At 44.3% G+C, this 25,162-nt stretch overlaps 1 protein-coding gene across 1 annotated transcript in view; it reads right to left on the bottom strand.

Annotated features, from left to right (window-relative positions):
• ADAMTSL3 (ADAMTS like 3) overlaps positions 1–25,162 on the bottom strand; it is a 218,405-nt gene that overhangs the window by 105,060 nt on the left and 88,183 nt on the right. Inside the window, exon 7 of the mRNA XM_067471432.1 lies at positions 6,636–6,762. Coding sequence (XP_067327533.1) covers positions 6,636–6,762 — 127 coding nt within the window. The remainder of the gene's footprint in view (positions 1–6,635; positions 6,763–25,162) is intronic.

Genomic DNA, 25,162 nt, shown 5'->3' with positions numbered 1-25,162 from the left:
AGTTAGGAAAGAACTAGGGATCTAGGATTTGATCAAGAAAGGATCAAATAAGAAGGCTATTCACCTCAGGAAACACTGTTAAAGAAAGTGCTTCATCACAGTAAAAGTCAAATACAAGTTGTATCATCCAGAAGTGTGAACTGTATTGCAAACGAAGTTACATTCAAAGTTCTCTAAGTTATTCCAAGTTAACCAACAGCCTGCAACCATACGCTTTGTACAAAATAAACTTATTAACTTTTGTTTGAAGACCATGTCATCTCCATTTATCTGCGTCTGGGGAGATAGTTCTCATCGGCAATACCTCACATTGGTGGCAGATACCTGAATTACATTTATAATTATCCACACCTGCATAACTGGTGGCAGAATTTAAGAACAGTCTATACAGTTAGTGACAGTGGGCGGGTTCTTTAAGGTTAAAAACCCTATACCCTGTCTGTTGTTGGAATTGCAGCACCTTCGCAATTAGCACAATTGTACAACTGGTGCGTGCAAACTTTGTATAATTGGTCACAGCCCTGTACAATTGGAGTATAACCTTTACAATAGGGCTAGCGTCACTGCAACCACCTTGTGTGGGGAGGCTACATTAACTAATTTACGAGGCCATAAAAAAGACTCCAGCAAAACACTCCAGCAAAAAGCATGCGGGGAATGCGGAAGTACTTCATCAGCGTCGCAGATGGACGATGATAGCGACAGCTCCCCTGGCGGCCAGAAAAAGTTAAATAGCCGCTGTGTATGTCTGTACACATTGTATGTCAAATTGGCATTGAATGTTTGCCATATATGTGTACACTGTAATCCGCCCTGAGTCCCCTGCGGGGTGAGGAGAAGGGTGGAATATAAATGCTGTAAATAAATAAATAAACTTTGTTAATGGCGGACGCAATTGCCCAACAGCCCTTCTCCTTGCCCTTGTTCTCTGCTGCCCTGCTCTTCTTCCCCCGCAACAGCAACAACACACAAGCGGAAGCAAAGCAGGCAGGCTACAGCCCTGCTCCCAGCCCTTCTCTGCCTGCCCTGCTCTTCCAACCGCTCTTCTTCCAATCTCCTTTCACAACCTCCCTTCCCTTCCTCTTTCCCCTTCCCTTCCCGGGCTCACAATGAGCCTCTGAGCCATATATATAGTGCAATGGCTGCCGTGCCGAAACCCTGCCCCTCTCCTCCCCAAAACTTCTCCCCTTATTGGCTGGGAGGCAAGCATCCCAGCATGCAAGCTGCTTGCCTCCAAACACTGAGTCACTTCCGACTCACTTCCTGAGTCGGAAAAAAAATGGCGAGAGAAGCTTCGGAAGGGCAAAGGGAATTCTGGTTTTCTTTAAAACTTCAAAATTTCTTCAAAAAGATATTTTTTTCTGATTTTATTCCAAATTCTGAAGATTCCAACAGTACCTAACCATGCCTAGTATATACCACCAATTAAGGAGCCCCTGGTGGCACAGTGGGTTAAACCCCTGTGCCGGCAGGACTGAAGACCGACAGGCGGATGGTTCTTTTGAAGTTTTTGATGAGGGAAATGAGGGGATTTCAAAGCAAGATTCTGTCTGTGAGAAGGGGCTTGAAAGTGGAACTGTTTTGGAGTCCAGCAGACAGGGAGATGACCTTTTGCTCACACGGAGCTTAGCAATCCCTGATAAAGACCTGGCAGACCAAGATAGCTCATCTGAGGGAACAGCTGGTCTAGAAGGGGACATCAGGCTTGATCTTAAGAAGAAAAACATCAAGCTCAGGAAATTCAAAAGACTCAGTAACAGAAGGGCAGAGAAAGTTTCACAAGACAGAAAGTTAAGGTCGAAGAAATGCATGTTTTTCATCCTTTAAATTAAGGAGTGTCTCATTGAGAATTCAGATCAGGCAACGCTGTGTAATAGTAAGGATATCAAGTCCTGTTTCCAGTTCATAGTTTTAGTCGAAGTTCCTGGGAGTTTTGATTGTGTTTAAGTTCTTATAGCCTTGTTTTTTTTTTCTGGATTCATGTTCATGTCTTGATTCTTGTTTCCTTGGCTCATGCTCATGTTGTGATTCTTGTTTTCCTGTATCATTTATGTTATTCGTATTATTGCCTTTGAAGTGTTTTACTCCTAACCAGCTTGGCCGGGTTTTTCCTTATTGACTACCCTTTCTGATTACCTGTTGGATTTTGCCTTTCTTATTCCTTTTGGTGATTTCCCCCTTTTTATATGTACTATCTTCAATAAACTGTTTTACTACTGGTTTTTGGATTCCTGATTGGTGGCAAGGTGAACTTTGGCTGGGGTGCAACAATACTGAAAGTGATTTTCCTGCTTCTTAGCAGGGGGTTGGACAGCATGGCCCATGTTGCAGAGTAAGCTTCACCTTGCTTCCAAACACCACTACACAGAGCTGTAGTTTTATAGTTTATGAGGAAAAAATCCAAGTCAAAATAAAGAATAAGCATTGTAAAGTTGCAAAGATTCAGGTAAAATGCAGAATATAGTTCCAAAGATCTTCAGGTAAAAACAAGAGGCACAATCCTATAGGCAAAGTTCAAAGCAGAGTCCAAGTACAAGCCAAGACAATTGCCCCAAGAATCACAATGAAAGAAATCCCAAGCGTGCTGCTTTCCATCTAAGGTATTCCATGAAGCTTTCAGGCTAATAAGCTACATTGAACTGACGCTTTCCCTTAGTTTGCAAGAAGCCTAAATACCTTTCTAACATGAAAACATTATGCTCTCACCAACATGAAAGCATTGCGATGACCTTGGCCCGAGCTGGTTTCTTGTCTGCCGGCCAGGTGAGAACTCCACCTGACCCGCAAATCAAGACGAGCCTGCTGGGTCAGGTCACTATCAAGGCTTTCTGCACTTTCAGTATCACCATGGGAAGGAGGCCTCCCCACCTGTTTGCTATCTCCTTGGTTAAAATTCTTTCCTTCTGTGTGTTCCTTCTCCGCTGTGTTGACTCTCTACTGTCTGTGCTATCTGTGGGAGCCTCAGAAAAAGACCTAGAAGCAGGCCCAGAGATCTGAGGCACAGAAAAAGAGCCAGGAATCTGAATCCCATCATCCTCATCATCAGGGAACATCTCAGCCACAACAGCCCACGAGGCCTCTTCCAACTCTAATGCTATGATTTTATAATTCTATGAATATGCATTCATAAAACAGAGTACCTTCCAATTACTACACCCCAGTCATTTGTCTCATCTCACCAGGTTTCAATAATGCCAATTAAATTATATTTGTGTCAAGAGTTGTGTGTCAAGAGTTCAAGTTCATCTTATTTATTTCCCAAGTACATTAGTATAAAACATGTGAAACTATGGGTTACTCCCTCCACATGCTTTCTTACTGTTTCTTCTATATTCCACCTTATATCAATGTCAGTTTCCCATGCATCATTTATGTTCTTATCCTAACCCTTGCTTTCGCTCCTTCTCCGAAATATTCTTTTCTTCCCCAGATTATTCAAATCAACTGCTATGAAATGCAAGCCATCTCTTGCCAGACATCCTTCCTCATGAAACTGCAGACTTGCTTGGCAAGACAGTCTGAAAAGCTGAAAATATTTTATATACCTCTAGTGAGGAGGTATCACAAAAAGGAGCCGTGTTTTCCCATTTGTTTTACTCTAGGGAATATTTTATTAAATAACTTCCATATGATACAAGAGCAATTGAAAAGAGGGACTGTTAAAAAAAAACAAGTCTGTGACACAACACTATTTTTGAAAATGACAGCAATGCTTATGTGCATTATAGAGTCACATTTTGACATTCAAAGACTAAAATGAAAGATGTAGGGCAAGATTACGTCTCAAAAACCCTATTAAGTAGAACGATGAGAAAACCATGCAACTATGGCTTGGATTCAAAGAAGATCAAGACTGGTGGGAGTCTCCGATGGGCCATTGCACATAGAGATTCAAGGGGATCAGGTCCTCAATAAAACCAATTGTTTCTCACAGCTCTATCTGAAGCCCCCATTGCTGGCAACTACTCAGTTCATAAAATAACCAAACACTTAGACAAAAAGGAGAAGCTGGAGAGCTTTTCTCTCAAGCCAAACTCCAGCTGCTTTCAGGAACCCCCAATAGCCTCCAACCTTATATCAGTATGTGGGTCTCTCCCTTCTGGTTTTTAGTAAGGCCCTACCTCCCATTAATTCTATATGACGAATGTCTATTGCGTGCTTTCCATTAAACTCAAATACTAAATTGGGGATGCCCAGGCAGAATAAGTTATATAGATCCAACCGATGAACCTTATTATATTCTATCAAAGGACTTAGTCTACTAGGAACTGTATCCCTCCTCCTTTAAAAGTACAGTGTTCCCTCGCTATTTCGCAGTTCGCTTATTGCGGATTCGCTATATCACGGGGAGCAGCGAGGGAACACTGTATAGCTGCTCCCCGTTGCTTTCCTCGCCAGACTAGGTGCCCTTGGGCACCCAGCCTGGTGATGAAGGGACTCTCCAAGGTAGGGAGCAGCTGAGGTGGCGAAGAGGAGGAGGCCACTGCAGTACAGTGTTTATTTTATTTATTTGCTATATTTATATACCGCCGTTTCTCAGCCTAGCCGGCGACTCAACGCGGTTTACAACATAATATAATAATCAACAGTATACAGTTAAAAGCATAAAAAACATAAAAAACATAAAAGCACAATTCATACATCAATACCAATCCAGTTCGACTCTTAACTAAAAACGTGATCCAGTTCGTCATCCATGTTGCCAGATCTTTAGTCAGTTACCATTCGTTGCATTGGGTTAACCAAATGCCTGCTTAAACATCCAGGTCTTCAATCTTCTTCGGAATATCATCAATGAAGGGGCTGATCTTACCTCCAAGGGCAGGGCGTTCCATAGCCGCGGGGCCACCACAGAAAAGGCTCTGTCTCTCGTACCCGCCAGCCGCACCTGTGAAGCAGGCGGGATAGAGAGCAGGGCCTCCCCAGAAGATCTTAGGGTCCTGGCGGGCTGATAGGCCGAGATACGTTCGGATAGGTAAGTTGGGCCAGAACCGTTTAGGGCTTTAAAGGCCAACGCCAGCACTTTGAATTGAGCCCGGTAGCAGATCGGCAGCCAGTGGAGCTGGTGCAGCAGAGGAGTTGTATGCTCCTTGCGCTCCGCTCCCGTTAGTATCATGGCTGCCGAACGTTGGACTAGTTGGAGCTTCCGGGCCGTCTTCAAAGGCAACCCCACGTAGAGAGCGTTGCAGTAGTCCAAACGGGATGTAACCAGAGCGTGGACTACCGTGGCCAAGTCAGACTTCCCAAGGTACGGGCGCAGTTGGCGCACGAGTTTTAACTGTGCGAATGCTCCCCTGGTCACCGCCGAAACCTGGGGCTCCAGGCTCAGCGATGAGTCCAGGATCACACCCAAACTGCGAACCTGCGTCTTCAGGGGGAGTGCGACCCCATCCAACACAGGCTGTAACCCTATACCCTGTTCGGCCTTGCGACTGACCAGGAGTACCTCTGTCTTGTCTGGATTCAATTTCAATTTGTTCGCCCCCATCCAGACCGTCACAGCGGCCAAGCACCGGTTCAGGACCTGGACAGCCTCCTTAGTAGCAGGTGGAAAGGAGTGACAGAGTTGGACATCATCCGCGTACAGATGACATCGCACTCCGAAACTCCGGATGATCTCACCCAGCGGCTTCATGTAGATGTTAAACAACATGGGAGACAATATTGAGCCCTGAGGAACCCCACAAGACAAAGGTTGTGGGGTTGAACAGGAGTCTCCCAGTAACACCTTCTGAGACCGACCCTCGAGGAATGAGAGGAGCCACTGTAAAACAGTTCCTCCAAGACCCATTCCCGCGAGGCGTCTCAGAAGGATACCGTGGTCGACGGTATCGAAGGCCGCAGTGTTCCCTCGCTACGTTGCGGTTCGCTTATTGCGAATTCGCTATATCACGGGGAGCAGCGAGGGAACACTGTATAGCTGCTCTCCGTTGCTTTCCTCACCAGGCTAGGTGCCCTTGGGCACCCAGCCAGGTGATGAAGGGACCCTTCCTCAACCAGGCTGGACACCAGGCTTGAGCACCTAGCCTGGCGAGGAAGAGACCCTCAAGGCATGGAGCAGCGGAGGTGGCGAGGAGGAGGCCACCGCAAAGTAGGGACACTCAGCTCACCTTGACTCGAGTATAAGCCGAGGAGGACTTTTCAGCCTAAAAACAAGGGTTGAAAAACTAGGCTTATACTTGAGTATATACAGTAGGCTTGGGCAATCCATAGTTCTAAATGGTTCTAAAGTACTTACAAAACTAAAGTTCTGGTGGTGAAAATTTCAAAACTCTAACAAAACTTTCAAAATTTAATTATTATTTCATTATTGGTGATTTTAATGACAGAACCAATTAGGAACTGCCATTTATTATGAAATTTTGAGAGTTTTGTTAGAGTTCTGAAATTTTCATCACCAGAACTTTAGTTTTGTAAGTACTTTAGAACTATTTAGAACCATGGATTGCCCAAGCCTAATATACAGTACATTACAACGCATGCGCAAAACCACATATAAACACATATACACAAATATATACACATACACACAAATACATATATATACACACACAAAACACATATACACAGACTGGGCCACAGCAACACATGGCAGGGGGCGGCTAGTAAAGGATAAATGATAAACATTTCCTTACTTTTTTCTGCTGAGAAATGCATCTTAGTTTGCCCTCGCACCAACCTGCACGTTGAACCATCGCCTGCACAGACGCCACAGTTGTCTTCCTTGGCATGGCTCCCGAGTTGCCGATCACAGCCGACTGCCTGCCAATATCAACACCACAGTCAGGAGGGCAGAACTGACACAGATCACTCGCGTTTCTAAAAACATCTTTTCTTAAAATTGTATTATCACTTTGGGACATTTGATTAAATGTCCTTTGACCAGTAAGTGGGCAGATACTGGTCAAAGGACATTTAATCAACTACCAAACTCACAAATTTTGTATTTTGTCTGTTTGTTTTGCTTTGTTCTGTTAGAAATGTAATATATTTGACTGGTTGTCCTGACACGACAAATAAAAATCACTTTGGGTGTTATGCTCTGGCTCCGTTATCTCAAAAAACACATTCAGGCATCCCCATTTGTAAGCACAAAGGGGAGTTAAAGTCATACTTTATACTATTTAGGCCACTACAATCAAAGTTATTTAGGTATCCTTCCTGAACAAATGGGTGCATTCAGACTGATTGAAAAGATCAGAAATAATAACAATAACAATAACAGCAATAATAACAAAAACAACTGGAAAAGCTGACATGATATGAGGATTTAAAGATCGAACTGCAAAGACTCTGGCACAAACCAGTCAAGGTGGTCCGAGTGGTGATCAGCACACTGGGTGCAGTGCCTCAAGACCTTGGCCTGCACTTAAGCACAATCGACACTGACAAAATTACCATCTGCCAGCTGCAGAAGGCTACCTTACTGGGATCTGCACGCATTATTTATTGATACATCAAACAGTCCTAGGCACTTGGGAAGTGTCCGACGTGTGATCCAATACAACAGCCAGCAGAGTGTCTGCTGTGAACTCATCTTGTTTTGTTTCAAATAAATAATAATAATAATAATAATAATAATAATAATATATTTGTTTATTTATTTATAATATTTATATTCTGGGGAGAGGTGTGAGCTCCCACTGTCAGCCCCAGCTTCTGCCAACCTAGCAGTTTGAAAACAGGCAAATGTGAGTAGATCAATAGGTACCACTCTGGCGGGAAGGTAACAGTGCTCCATGCAGTCATGCAGGCCACATGACCTTGGAGGTGTCTACGGACAACACCGGCTCTTCAGCTTAGAAATGGAGATGAGCACCAACCCCCAGAGTCAGAAACAACTGGACTTAATGTCAGAGGAAAACCTTTACCTTTACTTTATATTCCACCCTTCCCACCCCGCAGAGGACTCAGGGCAGATTACAATGCACATATACATGGCAAACATTCAGTGTCATTTAGACATACAACGTATATAGACAGACACAGAGGCATTTAACATTCCAGCTTTTCCAGCTTAATGAAGGTATGCTCAATTCCGGCCACAGGGGGAGCTGCCACTTCACCGCCCACTTGTGACCTTTGATGGAGTACTTCCTCATTCTTCTGTGCGCTGCTGGAAGATTTTATGGTTTCCTAAATTAGTTAAATTGGCCTGCCCCCATAAAGCGGTGCCTTGCTTGGATTTTATTAAATGTGTGTTTTGCATATTTGTTCCTTCATACATATGATTCAGAGATGGTCAGTAAGGAAGGGAGGTTTTTCAGGAGTGACTTGAGAAATTGCAAGTCGCTTCTGGTGTGAGAGAACTGGCCATCTGCAAGCACGTTGGCCGGATGTTTTGACGTTTGACCATCCTTGTGGGAGGCTTCTCTCTTATCCAGGACTTTAAGATCATCTGGGGGGACCCTGCATCTGGGGAGACACCTTCGTCACAAGCACGGTTGGCAGGGATGAGAGACAGGGCCTTCTCAGTGGTGGCCCATCAGCTATAGAACGCCCACCCAAAGGACATCAGATTGGCTCCCTCCCTTTTAACATTTCAGAAGAGGGCTAAAACTTGGCTTTTTAAGCTGACATTTGCAAATACGGTGTAACAGACATAGGAAAATGGAATGGTTTGATTATGTTGTTGAATGATTTTTTAACCCTAATTGATTTTATTGATTCCGTTATGGTTTTATTATTCAATTGTTTTACTATATTGAAATTGTATTTTATGGTTTTGATACCAACTGTAAACTATCCCAAGTCGCCTGTGGGCTGAGAGGGATGGTATATAACTGCAGTAAATAAATAAAGAAATGAATTATCCCCACATGGGCAGCTGGAGCTAACAGAGGGAGCTCATCCGCGCTCTTCCTGGATCCGAACCTCCGACCTGTCGGTCTTCAGTTCTGCCAGTAGTAGGGAAGGGAGGTTATTTTTTCGTGTCAGGAGTGACTTGAGAAACTGCAAGTCGCTTCTGGTGTGAAAGAATTGGCCGTCTGCAAGGACGTTGCCCAGGGGATGTTGCCCGGATATTTTGATGTTTGACCATCCTGGTGGAAGGCTTCTTTCTTGTCCCCTCCTTGGGAGCTGGAGCTAACAGAGGGAGCTCATCAGCAATCTTCCTGGATTTGAACCTCCGACCTGTCGATCTTCGGTCCTGCCAGCAGTAGAGAAGGGAGGTTATTTTTTCGTGTCAGGAGTGACTTGAGAAACTGCAAGTCGCTTCTGGTGTGAGAGAATTGGCCGTCTGCAAGGACATTGCCCAGGGGACATTGCCCAGATATTTTGATGTTTGACCATCCTGGTGGGAGGCTTCTCTCTTGTCCCCTCACGAGGAGCTGGAGCTAACAGAGGGAGCTCACCCACACTCTTCCCGGATTCGAACCTCCAACCTGTCGGTCTTCAGTCCTGCCAGCAGTAGGGAAGGGAGGTTATTTTTTCATGTCAGGAGTGACTTGAGAAACTGCAAGTCGCTTCTGGTGTGAGAGAATTGGCCGTCTGAAAGGACATTGCCCACGGGACGTTGCCTGGATGTTTTGATGTTTGACCATCCTGGTGGGAGGCTTCTCTCTTGTCCCCACACGGGGAGCTAGAGCTAACAGAGGGAGCTCACCCACAATATTCCTGGATTCGAACCTCCAATCTGTCGGTCTTCAGTCCTGCCAGAAGTAGGGAAGGGAGGTTATTCTTTCGTGTCAGGATTGACTTGAGAAACTGCAAGTCGCTTCTGGTGTGAGAGAATTGGCCGCCTGCAAGGACATTGCCCAGATGTTTTGATGTTTGACCATCCTGGTGGGAGTGACTTGAGAAACTGCAAGTCGCTTCTGGTGTGACAAGGATGTTGCCCAGGAGACATTGGCCGGATGTTTTGATGTTTGACCATCCTGGTGGGAGGCTTCTCTCTTGTCCCCACACGGGGAGCTAGAGCTAACAGAGGGAGCTCATCCGTAATCTTCCCAGATTCGAACCTCCGATCTGTCGGTCTTCAGTCCTGCCAGTAGTAGGGAAGGGAGGCTATTTTTTCATGTCAGGAGTGACTTGAGAAACTGCAAGTCGCTTCTGGTGTGAGAAAATTGGCTGTCTGCAAGGATGTTGCCCAGGGGACGCCTGGATGTTTTGATGTTTGTGGGAGGCTTCTCTCATATCCCCGCATGGGGAGCTGGAGCTAACAGAGGGAGCTCATCTGCGCTCTTCCTGGATTCAAACCTCCAACCTGTTGGTCTTCAGTCCTGTCAGCAATAGGGAAGGGAGGTTATTTTTTCATGTCAGGAGTGACTTGAGAAACTGCAAGTCGCTTCTGGCGTGAGAGAATTGGCCGTCTGAAAGGACATTGCCCACGGGACGTTGCCTGGATATTTTGATGTTTGACCATCCTTGTCCCCGCATGGGGAGCTGGAGCTAACAAAGGGAGCTCATCTACGCTCTTTCTGGATTCGAACCCGTTGCACCACAGGGGGCTTTTTAAAGGGAAGGGAGTGAAAAAACAGGGAAACAACTTCTAGTTGAAGGAATTAAATGGAAAATGCATCAAAAATCACAAATTGGAAGCCTGTTGCAGTGCAGTTATCTGCGAGAACGAATACGCTCTGCCGTTTTCTGCTTCCTTCATTACTTAGAGGATTACGACGATGTGACCTATGATCAGAAACGGGGAACATCCTTTGGCTTTTCTGCCTCAAGCTCCTTCGACGTCTTAGGCAATCTCTGCTCGCAGAGGGAGACAGGGGTGCTGTCCTTTGTGGAATGCAACCTATCCAGCGTTAGATAATGAAAAAGCCCTGCAGATGTATCTGGCACATTGCTTATGTTCATGTGATTGATGTAGATCTTATCAGAGGAGCGTCATTGATTTGAAGCAGCCACAAATCTCATAAAAGCTCCGGGGATCAGGCACAGCGGTCGTCTCCTTTGAAACTAGGCTTGCTATCTCCCAACCGGCTCCAAAGTTCTATCTGGGGGAGAGGCAGCATTGCACATTTTGATCCAGATCATACTTCTTCCTCCCAAACTGAAAGTGGACACCACTGGCGGGTCAAGGAGTTCGCTAAGACGGAATGAAGCATGGTATTATTACACAAGGCAACACACATTTCGGTGCCCCATGGGGAGCCTCCGGTGGAGGGAGCTCCCAATGGCACAGTGGGTTAAAGCGCTGAGTTGCTCAACTTGCTGACTGAAAGGTCACAGGTTCAAATCCGGGGAGTGGGGTGAGCTCCCACTGTTAACCCCAGCTTCTGCCAACCTAGCAGTTTGAAAATATACAAATGTGAATAGAGTCTATGGCATATGAGTGTGGAGAAGAGCAAATCACAGACCACTTACTACAATGCAGCCTGAGCCCAATATATACACAATGGAGGACCTTCTTACAGCGACACCAGAGGAACTCTGTGACGGCGCAAGTGGCGCCACCTATGTATAGAACCATTAGTTGTAAGGTTTAAACTGTCGTTTCATGCTTAATCCTGCCCCTTTTTACCCTGCTTATGTATAGTTGTATGGATTGGTTACTGTTGGATAGATGCAATCTCTCACACATTCCTGTTTGTGCCATGCTGTAATGTGACCTCCTCAAATTCCAAAGTTTATTGCACCTGATTTAAATATGCATGTAAGCTAATGAGTTATCCACCATTTCTGAAGGTATTTGGGTCACGTATATCTGACCACATGTTTGGAAGGGTATAAAAGGGGGATGCAGCCTATTGTTCTCCCCATTTTGCCCATTTGTTTCATTTTTGCTCTATTTTGTTCTGTTTTGCTACCCTTTGGGATGTAACTGCTTTGGGAAGAGAGGCCTATTGCCATCCATTCAAGGCCTTCTACTCATTGCTGTGAATGTAACCGAAAGATCTGTTTACCTGTATGAATTTACATCATGCAAGCTTTTTTCTTAGTAAGTAAATACTTTTGATTTCTAACTCTGTCTCTGAAAAGTTATTTTGCATGCATATTTCCTAAAAGGGAGAAAGAAGGGGGGGGGTGGCCGTGTACCTTTGCTGCCCTTGGCATTCTCTACCTTAGCTCTGTTTCCGCAGGCTTCCTGCTGTGCACATTAAAGACTATTTTCTGGTGTTGTAACGACCGCCAGATTATGCAAATATAGTTTTATTCATCAGTTACTTATAGCTGTCAATCAGTACTGTTTGGCTCCACCTCTTCCTGCAGGAGGGGAGAGCTTCCTTTTTCCTTTTCATTCTACCATCAGAGTTCATACCACATGGACATGAGTAAAAGACTTGATTCTAAAGGACCCTGATTTAAGTTACCTCTTAGCACCAGTTCTGAGGTTTTTTACCCTTGGGACTCATGCTTTATGTCCAGATTGTCCTGGATAACATTGAGGAGATCCCAAGCGCCTTCAAGCCGATTCTTATGGCACCAGAGGAAGATCCTGAGTCATCAAAACATAGGCCATCTGAACTGGGGTTGTGGTTTGCTCCGGCATTCACAGCCAATGAGGAAAGAGGAAACTTGGAGAGGCTTCTCAGCTTCAAACCCCTTGGACCCAGGACTAACTGAGACTGGAACGTATATTTTCCTTCACCCATCTAAAGTTTTCCAGCTCATTGCTTTGAAGAAATGACTTTGTGATAAATAAAACATATCTTGAGCTATTTGCAGTGTTTTGGGTTTTTGGGAGTTCCAGTTTCCTATAGGAGGGCAAGACGCAATCCCTTGGGGGAAAGGTGCCACGTCCATCCCTCCTTCATTGTGTGGTTGTTGTGGAACATGAAAGGCACTGCAGATTACTTCAACCAGAGAAGTCAGCCAGAGCAGAGCACCTGATGAACCAGCCTGGACACAGCATATTATTTGAGAACACAGAAATGCTGGACCACTCCAACAACCACCATGTCAGACTACACAGAGAAGCCATTGAAATCCACAAGCATGTGGACAATTTCAACAGAAAGGAAGAGACCATGAAAATGAACAAAATCTGGCTACCAGTATTAAAAAAACTCTAAAATTACAACAGCAAAACAACAGAGAGGAAACAACCAGGCACAGATTAACACCTCCCAGCAAGAGATTTTCCCAGGCTCAGGCAGGCCTTCAAATGCTAATGAAGGTGGTCAGTTGAAACATTCACACCTAGCTCCAGCAGGGAAGAGCTCTTTGACCCACCCCAGCCATTCCACAGATATATAAACCCATTGTCCTAATTCCAACAGACCTCACTACCTCTGAGGACGCTTGCCATAGATGCAGGTGAAACGTCAGGAGAAATGCCTCTAGAACATGGCTCTATAGCCCGAAAAAACCCACAAGAACCTAAAAATATTTATTGTTTTTGTGGGAGTTAGCTATGAACTTCTCAAGGTTTTGTTCACGTCTTACAGTTACACTGTCAAGCTTCTTTTTAAAAACTTTATACCGTCCCAGTTCTTGCATTTCCCCCTTTTAATACTGTCAGTAGGCAATTGTGTGTTTGCAAAATGTATATATTAAAGAATCACTCATATAATTATTTCTGAACATGCCTTAAAAGCTTGCAGATGTTTTCCCAATGTGCTTGCAAGATCCATGGTTGATCCCTTTGCTCAATAAATAGCCAACAATATGGGGTAGATTAACATGAACAAGTGCCTAAATCATGAAAAATCTTTAGTCCCTCCTGACCAGCCGGTTGGGAGTGTAAAGCTGAATGAGGCAATTCATAAAGAAAATCAATTGGCCGACACCCTTCAGGGTTCTTTTTGAAACGGAGTGTCCTTAATAAACAATTACACACGTCCTATTTTAAAGCCATGACAATTTTGTTCTTGGTAACCATTTCCCTAAAGAGTGGTTGCAGTGCCTCTCCCCATAACATTGCATCCTTTTACTCAGGGGACTTTGGATGAGTGGAACATGAAAGAGGCACACTCCACTTTCTCCTCTCACAATTCCACCCTCATTTTGCTAACCTCTGTTATGTATGTCTCTTTTCCTCACTAGATTGTGCCTAAAGTGGCCCAATAAGTATTACATATCTCTTTCAGATGCCAAAAGGTGACATGACACTATCTATATAAATAAAAATGTAATGTCCATTTGTGGGATTAACATAACTCAAAAACCACTGGACGAACTGACACCAAATTTGGACACAAGACACCTATCAGGCCTACGAGTGACCATCACTCATAAAACACTGAAAAACACAGTGGAAGGGACTTAAAAAGCCAAAAAAGCAAAAAGACCCTACAACGCATGTGCAAAACGGCTCCCCCAGCAAACAAAACACACAATAGCATATCCACACTCTCTTCTGGACTATAGCTCCCATCATCCCCTAGACCAGGCCCTTTAGGAGAGGAGGATGATCCAAATGCACTGATTCCAAGATGCAAGCTTTCTTCTCCTTGGATTTCTTTGAGAGCATCCCAATCCTTGCATATTTCCTGTTTCCTATTCCTGGAGTGCAACTCCCAGTAATCCTCCAGATAGATAGATTAGAGATAGGTAGGTATGTGAGTTCTCCTGGATTCATCACTGAGCCTGGAATCCCAGGTTGCAGCGGTGGCCAGGGGAGCGTTCGCACAATTAAAACTTGTGCGCCAGCTGCGCCCGTACCTTGGGAAATCAGACTTGGCCACGGTGGTCCACACTCTCGTTACATCTAGAATAGACTACTGCAATGCACTCTATGTGGGGTTGCCTTTGAAGACTGCTCGGAAGCTTCAAACAGTCCAACGAGAGGCAACCAGGTTAATAACTGGGGCGGCATACAGGGAGCATACAACTCCCATGTTACGCCAGCTCCACTGGCTGCCAGTTTACTACCGGGCACAATTCAAAGTGCTAGCTTTGGCCTATAAAGCCCTAAACAGCCCCGGCCCAAATTACCTGTCCGAACGCATCTCCCCCTATGAACCATCACAGAGATTAAGATCCTCCGTGGAGGCCCTGCTTTCCATCCCGCCATTGTCACAGGCGCGATTGGTGGGAACGAGAGACAGGGCCTTCTCCGTGATCCCCCATCCTGACGCCACCAGTATTCAAATTTGGGCATAATGGATATTTGTGCCCAATTTGGTCCAGTGAATGAAAATACATCCTGCATATCAGATATTTACATTCATAACAGTAGCAAAATTACAGTTATGAAGTAGCAACGAAAATAATTGTATGGTTGGGGTCACCACAACATGAGGAACTGTATTAAGGGGTTGCGGCATTAGGAAAAACAGCTATAGATGGAACTTGCAACCTGTGAGATGCCAGATGGAATATTTATTTATTTACCTTACTTATATACCACTGTTCTCAGCCCGAAGGCGACTCACAGCGGTTCACAACAAATACGAACAGCAAAAATTCAGTGCTACAGTATAAAAACAGTTAACAACCTAACACATTACACAATTAATAAACAGTTACTACAATACCCATTCACTGTCGTCTCGTCATCAAAAACATGTTCCAGATTCGTCATCCATTGTTCCATTCCAGTGTTCATTAACCAATCATGGCACTAATTATTCGAACGCCTGCTCAAACAGCCAGGTCTTCACTTTTTTGTGGAATACCATTAGAGATGGTGCTAGTCTAATGTCCGTAGGAAGGGCGTTCCACAGCCGAGGAGCCACCACCGAGAAGGCCCTATCTCTCGTCCCCGCCAGCCGTGCTTGAGAAGCAGGCGGGATCGAGAGCAGGGCCTCCCCAGAAGATCTCAAAGTCCTGGTGGGTTCATAGGCAGAGATGCGGTCAGATAGGTAGCTTGGGCCGGAACCATTTAGGGCTTTAAAGGCCAACGCCAGCACTTTGAATTAAACCCGGTAGCAGATCGGTAGCCAGTGGAGTTGGCGCAACAGGGGGGTTGTATGCTCCCTGCGCTCCGCTCCTGTTAAAATCATGGTTGCCGAGCGTTGGACTAGTTGGAGCTTCCAAGCTGTCTTCAAAGGCAACCCCACGTAGAGAGCGTTGCAGTAGTCTAAACGGGATGTAACCAGAGCGTGGACTACCGTGGCCAATAAACATAGTCCAACAGCAACCCTGGGAGGAGAAGATCCTTTGGATAAGCCATTCCCTTTTTTGAAAAACTTCACATTCACCCTAAACATTTCTGAGGAAAATTGTAGTTTTCAGAATGGATGTTTAAAAACCCAGCACAGAAGATGCTCATCAGTTCTATCACACAGAACTAGATCCACGTTAACAGAGCTCGACTGTGCTTACTATCACTAAAATGATACTAAAAGCTAGATTCTTAGTCAAATCTACTTTGAGAAAAGGTTCAAAGCAACAACTATAACCACAACCACTGGGCATAAGGCTTGATGTGCAACGCACAATAACACAGAGAAGTAGAGAAGAAAATTATTCCTGATGCATTAGTGCCGGTTATGGGACTTCATAAATATTTCGCAAAACGTAAATCCGGGAATCACCCAAAAAGTTTCCACAGCTGTTTCTATAGTTTTGCTTCCCTCTCATTTGGAGTCAGCAGAGGAATTAGATTTAAATGAAAACCATGAATACAGGATGTTTCATTTCGATCTGTGAAGGTTAATGCAGAACTGGCCACATCCAAGAATGTTCATTTCTTAAGCAGATGGCAAGATTTAAATATCATGAGAAGAAAGTGAGGATGGAGGATGGGGTGGAGGATAAGGAGAAGGCTTGAAAGGACAAGGACTGGGAAGAAAACAGAGCAAAAGCAAAAACAGATGCTGTCAGCCCCAGCTTCTGCCAACCTAGCAGTTTGAAAACATGCAAATGTGAGTAGATAAATAGGTACCGCTCCGGCGGGAAGGTAACGGCGCTCCTTGCATTCATGCTGGCCACATGACCTTGGAGGTGTCTATGGACAATGCTGGCTTTAGTCTAGAAATGGAGATGAGCACCGACCTCCAGAGTCGGACACGACTGGACTTAATGTCAGGGGAAAACCTTTACCTTTGCCTTAACCTTTTGACAGCTGTTTTATTTGTACCAATTTATTGTCCAATGCTTTTAAACCTTTGCACCATATATGGTTTTAATTATTTTGTTTTGAGTGCTTATATGGTCAGCTGGCAGAAAAGTTAGATACAAAAATATATTTTTAATACCAGTGCAGAATTTAACAAGTTGACACTGGAGAAATTACACTGTTTAGCCGGTATTGCACCACCTGACATCCGCCGGGAAGTAGCAGCCAATAGTGAAAGGACCAAGGCAGAGACATCTCCAGCTCATCCTGTTTGGGTATCAGCTAGCACGTCAACGACTTAAATCTAGAAATAGCTTTCTAAGATCTACAGAGACACTCGCTGGAACACCTCAGCAAGCGAGAGTCCAAAACTGGCAGGCTCAAACCCAGAGCCTCAATCAATGGCTGATACCCAATGAGAGACTCCCTCCTGGGCACACAGAAGATTGGGCAACTTGGAAGGCACTGAACAGACTGCGCTCTGGCACCACGAGATGCAGAGCCAACCTTAGGAAATGGGGCCACAAAGTGGAATCCACGACATGTGAGTGTGGAGAGGAGCAAACCACTGACCACCTGCTGCAATGCACCCTGAGCCCTGCCACATGCACCAAGGAAGACCTTCTTATAGTAACACCAGAGGCGCTCCAAGTGGTCAGCTACTGGTCAAAGGACATTTAATCAACTACCAAGTTTGCAAAATTTGTGTTTTTTATCTGTTTGTTTGTTTGTTTTGTTCTGTTAGAAATGTAATACAATGGTCTGGTTGCGGATGACACGATAAATAAAATAAATAATAAAACTGGGCACATACGCATACATACAAACTTCTAGATCAGTGATCCAGTGGTCCCCAAGAACTAAAATATGGGTGGCAGCCTCACTGTTACGACAACATTGCAACAAGAGCGACTGGTCTCGCAAAACCCTTTCATAGTGCCGAGGCACTACGGTTTTCTATGGGTGAGCAGATGGCGACTACTGGATGACCTATGTTCTGAAACTAGAGCTGATGTGGTCTATCCAATGCAATTTTCTGAATCAGCATCCAAAATAACCAAACCAAATCTATATTTGACCAGAAACCTACCTATGGAATGGGGGAGATACTCTTTGTACAATTTGCCATCTCTCCAAAATAAAAACCAAACATTATTTCAGGTTCTTAAAATAATTTCTAATATATTCAGCAGCTGAAGAAGGCTCCCTCATTATGTAAAGCGACTTTCAACGCATAAAACAAGAGTGTTTCAGAAATATTAAATTTTCATTAAATAATGTACTGAAGCATGGAGGGGCATGGAGAGATCACAGACCACCCAGGAGAGCGCACCTTCTTACAGACCGCTGTTGTGGATCCAAAAAACATGCAGGGCACAAAACACCCATTGACAAGAGGGTGCCGGATTGGTCTCTGCTGTGGTGTGGATTGTTTTTCTTATTTACCTTTTCAAACTTACACAAATACATAATGAAAAGGGCCAGGTTACATTATCACCTGCTTTCCTAATTGCGCATGTAACATTTGCCTTTTTGCCCTTCGCGTGGCCCATTGGAACTGCACGCTCGGCACCTGTGGTTTCAGAATCATTTGCAACCCAAAGGCAGTTCACGGAAGTGTGGACCACACAAGTCGTTCTGAATGAAATTAATATCACTAATGCATGCTGTTTCTGTTTCCGGTGGAACACCGGCCGAAAGCACAGCCATCTATTCTCAAAGTTACAAGAAGGAGAACAATTGCAGGAGGGTATGCTTAAACTCTGCATAAGTCATTTTTTGATTTTTTAAAAAGCTGATACTGGTGGTACTGTTCCTAAGGACCAAGTTGTTCATATATTGCAATACTAGCCATCATCTGCCACACGTTCTGTGTGGGAGGTTTGGCCCAATTCTATCATTGGTGGGGTTCAGAATGCTCTGTGATTGTAGGTGAACTATAAATCCCAGCAACTACAACTCCCAAATGTCAAGATTCTATTTTCCCCAAACTCCACCAGTGTTCACGTTTGGGCATATTGAGTATTCGTGTAGAGTTTGATCCTGATCCATCATTGTTTGAGTCTGAATGTGCACTCTGAATGTGCTCTCCAAAGCCAAAGGACACTGCCCACCAAACCCTTCCAGTACTTTCTGTTGGTCATGGGAGAATTGTGTGCCAAGTTTGGTTCAGTTCCATCGTTGGTGGAATTCAGAATTCTCTTTGATTGTAGGTGAACTATAAATCCCAGCAACTACAACTCCCAAATAACAAAATCAAATTTTTTGAGTGAAAGACATACATTGGGTTGTTAGGTGTCTTGTGTCCAAATTTGGTGTCAATTCGCCCACTGGTTTTGTGTTCTGTTAATCCCACAAACAAACATTACATTTTTATTTATATAGACTAGCCGTCCCCTGCCACGCGTTGCTGTGGCCCACTCTGGTAGTCATGGGGGTTCTGTGTGGGAGGTTTGGCCCAATTCTATCATTGGTGGGGTTCAGAATGCTCTGTGATTGTAGGTGAACTATAAATCCCAGCAACTACAACTCCCAAACGTCAAGATTCTATTTTCCCCAAACTCCACCAGTGTTCACATTTGGGCATATTGAGTATTTTTGTAGTTTGGTCCAGATGATGATCCATCATTGTTTGAGTCCACAGTGCTCTCTGGATGTAGGTGAACTACAACTCCAAAGCCAAAGGACACTGCCCACCAAACCCTTTCAGTATTTTCTGCTGGTCATGGGAGAACTGTGTGCCAAGTTTGGTTCAGTTCCATCGTTGGTGGGGTTCAGAATGCTCTGCGATTGTAGGTGAACTATAAATCCCAGCAACTACAACTCCCAAATGTCAAGATTCTATTTTCCCCAAACTCCACCAGTGTTCATGTTTGGGCATATTGAGTCTTCGTGTAGAGTTTGGTCCAGATCCATCATTGTTTGAGTCCACAGTGCTCTCTGAATGTAGGTGAACTACAACTCCAAAGCCAAAGGACACTGCCCACCAAACCCTTCCAGTACTTTCTGTTGGTCATGGGAGAATTGTGTGCCAAGTTTGGTTCAGTTCCATCATTGGTGGAATTCAAAATTCTCTTTGATTGTAGATGAACTATAAATCCCAGCAACTACAACTCCCAAATAACAAAATCAATTTTTTTGAGTGAAAGACATACATTGGGTTGTTAGGTGTCTTGTGTCCAAATTTGGTGTCAATTCGCCCACTGGTTTTTGAGTTCTGTTAATCCCACTAACGAACATTACATTTTTATTTATATAGATAAAAGATTTATTTACATAGCAGAAGATGCTATGTTCTTATGTTTGGTCCTGCAGTTCTCAGATCTATTTGCAGCACTCTTCCACAAATTTGGTCCAGTGAATAAAAATACATCCTGCATATCAGACATTTGCATTATGATTCATAAATTACAGTTACGAAGTAGCAATGAAAATAATGCTATGGTTGGGGCTCACCACAACATGAGGAACTGTATTAAGGGGCCACAGCATTCGGAAGGTTGAGGAACACTGATCTATTGCTAAGCCTTTTTTGCATTATTCTTCTCCTTTCTTTATTCCTGCTTTTTCATATATTGTTATATGTTTTTACAATAAACTCTTTGTTTAAAATCTGGATTCTTGTGTGGTGCTGTGGTCATAGGTGGCTCCAGACCTGGGGTGCAACAACAACTGATTGTGGGCCCTTGTGATCTCTTTTAAACTTAACTACTATACCCACTTTTCTTGGTGGTATGGGCATCCCAAATCACCTTATCTCGCTCCTGAGGAATCTGTATAAGGACCAAGTAGCAACAGTCAAAACTGACCACAGAACAACAGACTGGTTCAAGATTGGGAAAGGCGTATGGCAGGGTTGTATCCTCTCCCCTAACCTATTCAACTTGTATGGAGAACACATCATCCAGTGAATGAAAATACATCCTGATATCAGATATTTACATTATGATTCATAAATTAGTTACGAACTTCCTGACTGTGAGAGCTGTTCAGCAGTGGAACTCTCTGCCCCGGAGTGTGGTGGAGGCTCCTTCTTTGGAAGCTTTTAAGCAGAGGCTGGATGGCCATCTGTCAGGGGTGATTTGAATGCAATATTCCTGCTTCTTGGCAGGGAGTTGGACTGGATGGCCCATGAGGTCTCTTCCAACTCTCTGATTCTATGATTCTATGATGTGTGGAGCTTGACAAATCCAAGGGTGGGGTAAAAATTGCTGGAAGAAACATTCACAACCTCAGATATGCAGATGACACCACTTTGATGGCCAAAAGCGAGGAGGAGCTGAAGAGCCTTCTAATCAAGGTGAAAAAAGAAAGCGCAAAAGCCGGGTTGCAGCTAAACATCAAAGAAACCAAGATTATGGCAACAAGAATGATTGACAACTGGGAAATAGAGGGAGAAAATGTGGAGGCCGTGACAGATTTTGTATTTCTAGTTGAAAAGATGACTGCAGATGCAGACTGTGGCCAGGAAATCAGAAGATTTCTTCTTGGGAGGAGAGCAATGTCCAGTCTCGATAAAATAGTAAAGAGTAGAAACATCAGACTGGCAACAAAGATCCGCCTAGTCCAAGCCATGGTCTTCCCTGTAGTCACCTACGGATGTGAGAGCTGGACCATAAGGAAGGCTGAGCGAAGGAAGAGAGATGCTTTTGAGCTGTGGTGTTGGAGGAAAGTTCTGAGAGTGCCTTGGACTGCGAGAAGATCCAACCAGTCCATCCTCCAGGAAAGAAAGCCCTACTGCTCACTGGAGGGAAGGAGACTAGAGACAAAGTTGAAGTCCTTTGGCCACATCATGAGGAGACAGGAAAGCTTAGAGAAGACAATGATGCTGGGGAAAATGGAAGGCAAAAGGAAGAGGGGCCGACCAAGGGCAAGATGGATGGATGGCATCCTTGAAGTGACTGGATTGACCTTGAAGGAGCTGGGGGTGGTGATGGCTGACAGGAAGCTCTGGCATGGGCTGGTCCATGAGGTCACGAAGAGTTGGAAACAACTGAATGAATGAACAACAACAAACTTTCCCACTCAGAAAAAAAAATCAGTATGCTTTACATTTTTTTTTTTTTGGTCATGTCAGGAGCGACCTGAGAAACTGCAAGTCGCTTCTGGTGTGAGAGAATTGGCCATCTGCAAGGACGTTGCCCAGGGGATGCCTGGATGATTTGATGTTTTATCATCCTTGTGTGAGGCTTCTCTCATGTCCCTCCATGAGGAGCTGGAGCTGATAGAGGAAGCTCATCCACCTCTCCCCGGATTCGAACCTGCGACCTGTCGGTCTTCAGTCCTGCCGGCACAGGGGTTTAACCCACTGCGCCACCGAGGACTCCTATGCTTTACAATAAAGAGGATGCGTCAGCTATCTTTTGGGTGTGTTTCCCCTTTCTCTAACCTGTTTTCATGTAGGGACGCTAAATATTTTATTTGGTAACAAGAGCAGGCCGTGGCAGACAAGGCCACGATTGAGTGGTCTGGCCGAGCCGAGTCTCACGTTCTCTAGGGGCGACCAAAATACCTTTCACAGAAACCTTTCCCTCTTTCGCAACCTCTTTGGATTTTTCCTCCAGTAGCAAGGAAATATTCATGGTCTTGATTCCTCCCAATAAAGACCTTGCTTTGAATCCATGAGTGAAGTGAATTTCAAGTGACTACATTAAAACTGGCATTCTGGAAAGGCATGCCTAGAAATTATGAACAGTTCCCCCCAGAAAGACATACTACAAGACCGGGAAGGAGAAAGCCTAAAGGGCCTTGGATGTTATGAAAACAGATGGAAGTGAAATCATACTTGCATTTCAAGATTCAGAGAGAAAGAATGAGGAAAACCAACAGTCGCTGGAGGAGAAGCCACACTGGACTTCTTTCCTCACAAGCAAATACTTTGTTGTTCCCAAGCACAAAGGCAAAGATATCCAACATGTTTATTTAGATGAGTTCACTTAAAAAGCTGAGCCAAGTTCACAGCGGATGCCGCCAAGTGGATGCCGGGATTCGGAAGAATTGCATTTGCAAGCCATCACTCCCGTGGTTCTACCTATGTGTGTGCTGAGTTGAGCTCTGTGACAGCTGTTGGCTGTCATGTTTTATTTTGGGTTTGGAGGTTTTTAACAAAGCAGGGAAGAAGAGGATGTTGAAAGCTAAATGCCTCTTTCTAGCCAGGGAACGGGAAAGTGTCCTTCCTTCCCAGAAGGATCCCTAAACAATGTATTGTCGAAGGCTTTCATGGCTGGAATCACTCAGTTCTTGTGGGGTTTTTCGGGCTATATGGCCATGTTCTAGAGGCATTTCTCCTGACGTTTCGCCTGCATCTATGGCAAGCATCCTCAGAGGTGAGGTCTGCTGGAGCTGGGAAAAAAAGGGGTTTATATATCTGTGGAATGACCAGGGTGAGACAAAAGGCTTTTGTAAGTTGGGCTAGGTGTGAATCTTTCAATTGACCACCTTGATTAGCATACAATGGGCTGACTGTGCCTGGAGCAAACTCTTCTTGAAAGGTGATTAGATGTCCCTGCCTGTTTTATAACTGCCTGCCTGTTGATATATAAACCCCTTTTTTCCCAGTTCCAGCAGACCTCACCTCTGAGGATGCTTGCCATAGATGCAGGCGAAACATCAGGAGAAATGCCTCTAGAACATGGCCATATAGCCCGAAAAAACCCACTAGAACTGAGTGATCCCTAAACAATTTTTTTAGCCCCATGAGAATAATAATAATAATAATAATAATAACAACAACAACTGCAACAACAACAACAACAACAACTGCACTGGCATAAACCAGTACAGGTGGTCCCAGTGGTCATTGGCACACTGGGTGCCGTGCCAAAAAGATCTCAACCAGCATTTGGAAACAATAAACATAAAACAATAAACATATAGCCCGGAAAAACTTACAACAACCCAGTGATTCAGGCCATGAAAGCTTTCGACAATACAATAAACATAAACATCAACAAAATCACAATATGTCAACTGCAAAAGGGTACCTTACTTGGATCTGCGTGCATCATTTGAAAATACATCACACAGTCCTAGATGCTTGGGAAGTGTTCGACTTGTGATTTTGTGATACGAAATCCAGCATATAGATCTTGCTTGCTGTGACATACGATGCTTTTGTATCAATAACAACAACAACAACAACAACAATAATAATAAACTTTATTTGTACCCCACCTCCATCTTCCCAGAGGGGACTCGTGGTGGCTAACATGAGGCCCAGTCCGAAGATACAATACAGCAAAATTAAAAAATATGACGCAACAAAAATTACAACACAATAAAATAAATAATGTTTGTCACCTGCCTCTAGCCCTCCCGTAAAATACAAGGGTTGAATGAAAAGTAATACCTCCACCTTTGTAACTTCTCAACAGATGGCAGTACTGGTATGCGGCAGATACTGGCTTGTTCAGTAGACTCTCCTCTACAGTTCCATTTTTGTGGGAAGCCTTATCATTGAATGGTTGTGTTGTTAAAGCGCAATGTGCAGACGGTCGGTCAATGCAACTTAAGCAATGTGCAGTCATTGAATTCTGGACCGCAGAAGGTGTCACCCCAAAGGAGATTCATCAGAGAATGCAAGCTGTTTATGGTGATTGTGTTGATGTGAGGATTGTGCATTGTTGGGTGAGTAAGTTTAAAGATATTGAGGTGGGAACATCTGACTTGATTGACAAACAGTTGGACGTTCTGTGACAGCAACCACTGAGTTTCACAAGCAAAAGGTTGACAGATTGATTCAGGATGATCATCGTATCACTCAGAAAGAAATTTCAAGCGTAATCGGCATTTCACAAGAACGTGTGGGTCACATTATTGCTTTGCTTGGCTATCGGAAGATCTGAGCACGATGGATATCCAGGATGCTGATGCCTGAAATGAAAGCGCGCAGACTTGAAACTTCAGAGACTGGATCTCACCACCGTACGGCATCCTCCATACAGTCCAGATTTAGCACCATCTGACTTGCATCTGTTCCCGATAATGAAAGAAGATCTGTGGAGATATCATTATGCTTCTGATGAAGATGTTGAAAGAACTGGGAGACACTGGTTGCGGAAACAGTCAACTTCTTCCGTGACGGCTTCAGAAAACTTGTTCATCGTTGGCAGAATTGTATCCAATTGTCGTGATTATGTGGGAAAGTGAATAGTGGTAGTTAAAGAGCACATTCTAAGGATTATTTCTGCGTTTGAGTTATTAAAATATTCCCATCCAAACCCAAGTAACGAAGGTGGAGGCATTACTTTTTATTCAACCCTCATATAA

The sequence above is a fragment of the Anolis sagrei genome, chromosome 9 (genome assembly GCF_037176765.1).
Source record: "Anolis sagrei isolate rAnoSag1 chromosome 9, rAnoSag1.mat, whole genome shotgun sequence".
NCBI classification, from domain to species: domain Eukaryota; kingdom Metazoa; phylum Chordata; class Lepidosauria; order Squamata; family Dactyloidae; genus Anolis; species Anolis sagrei.
This window is presented reverse-complemented; position numbering and strand designations above follow the sequence as displayed.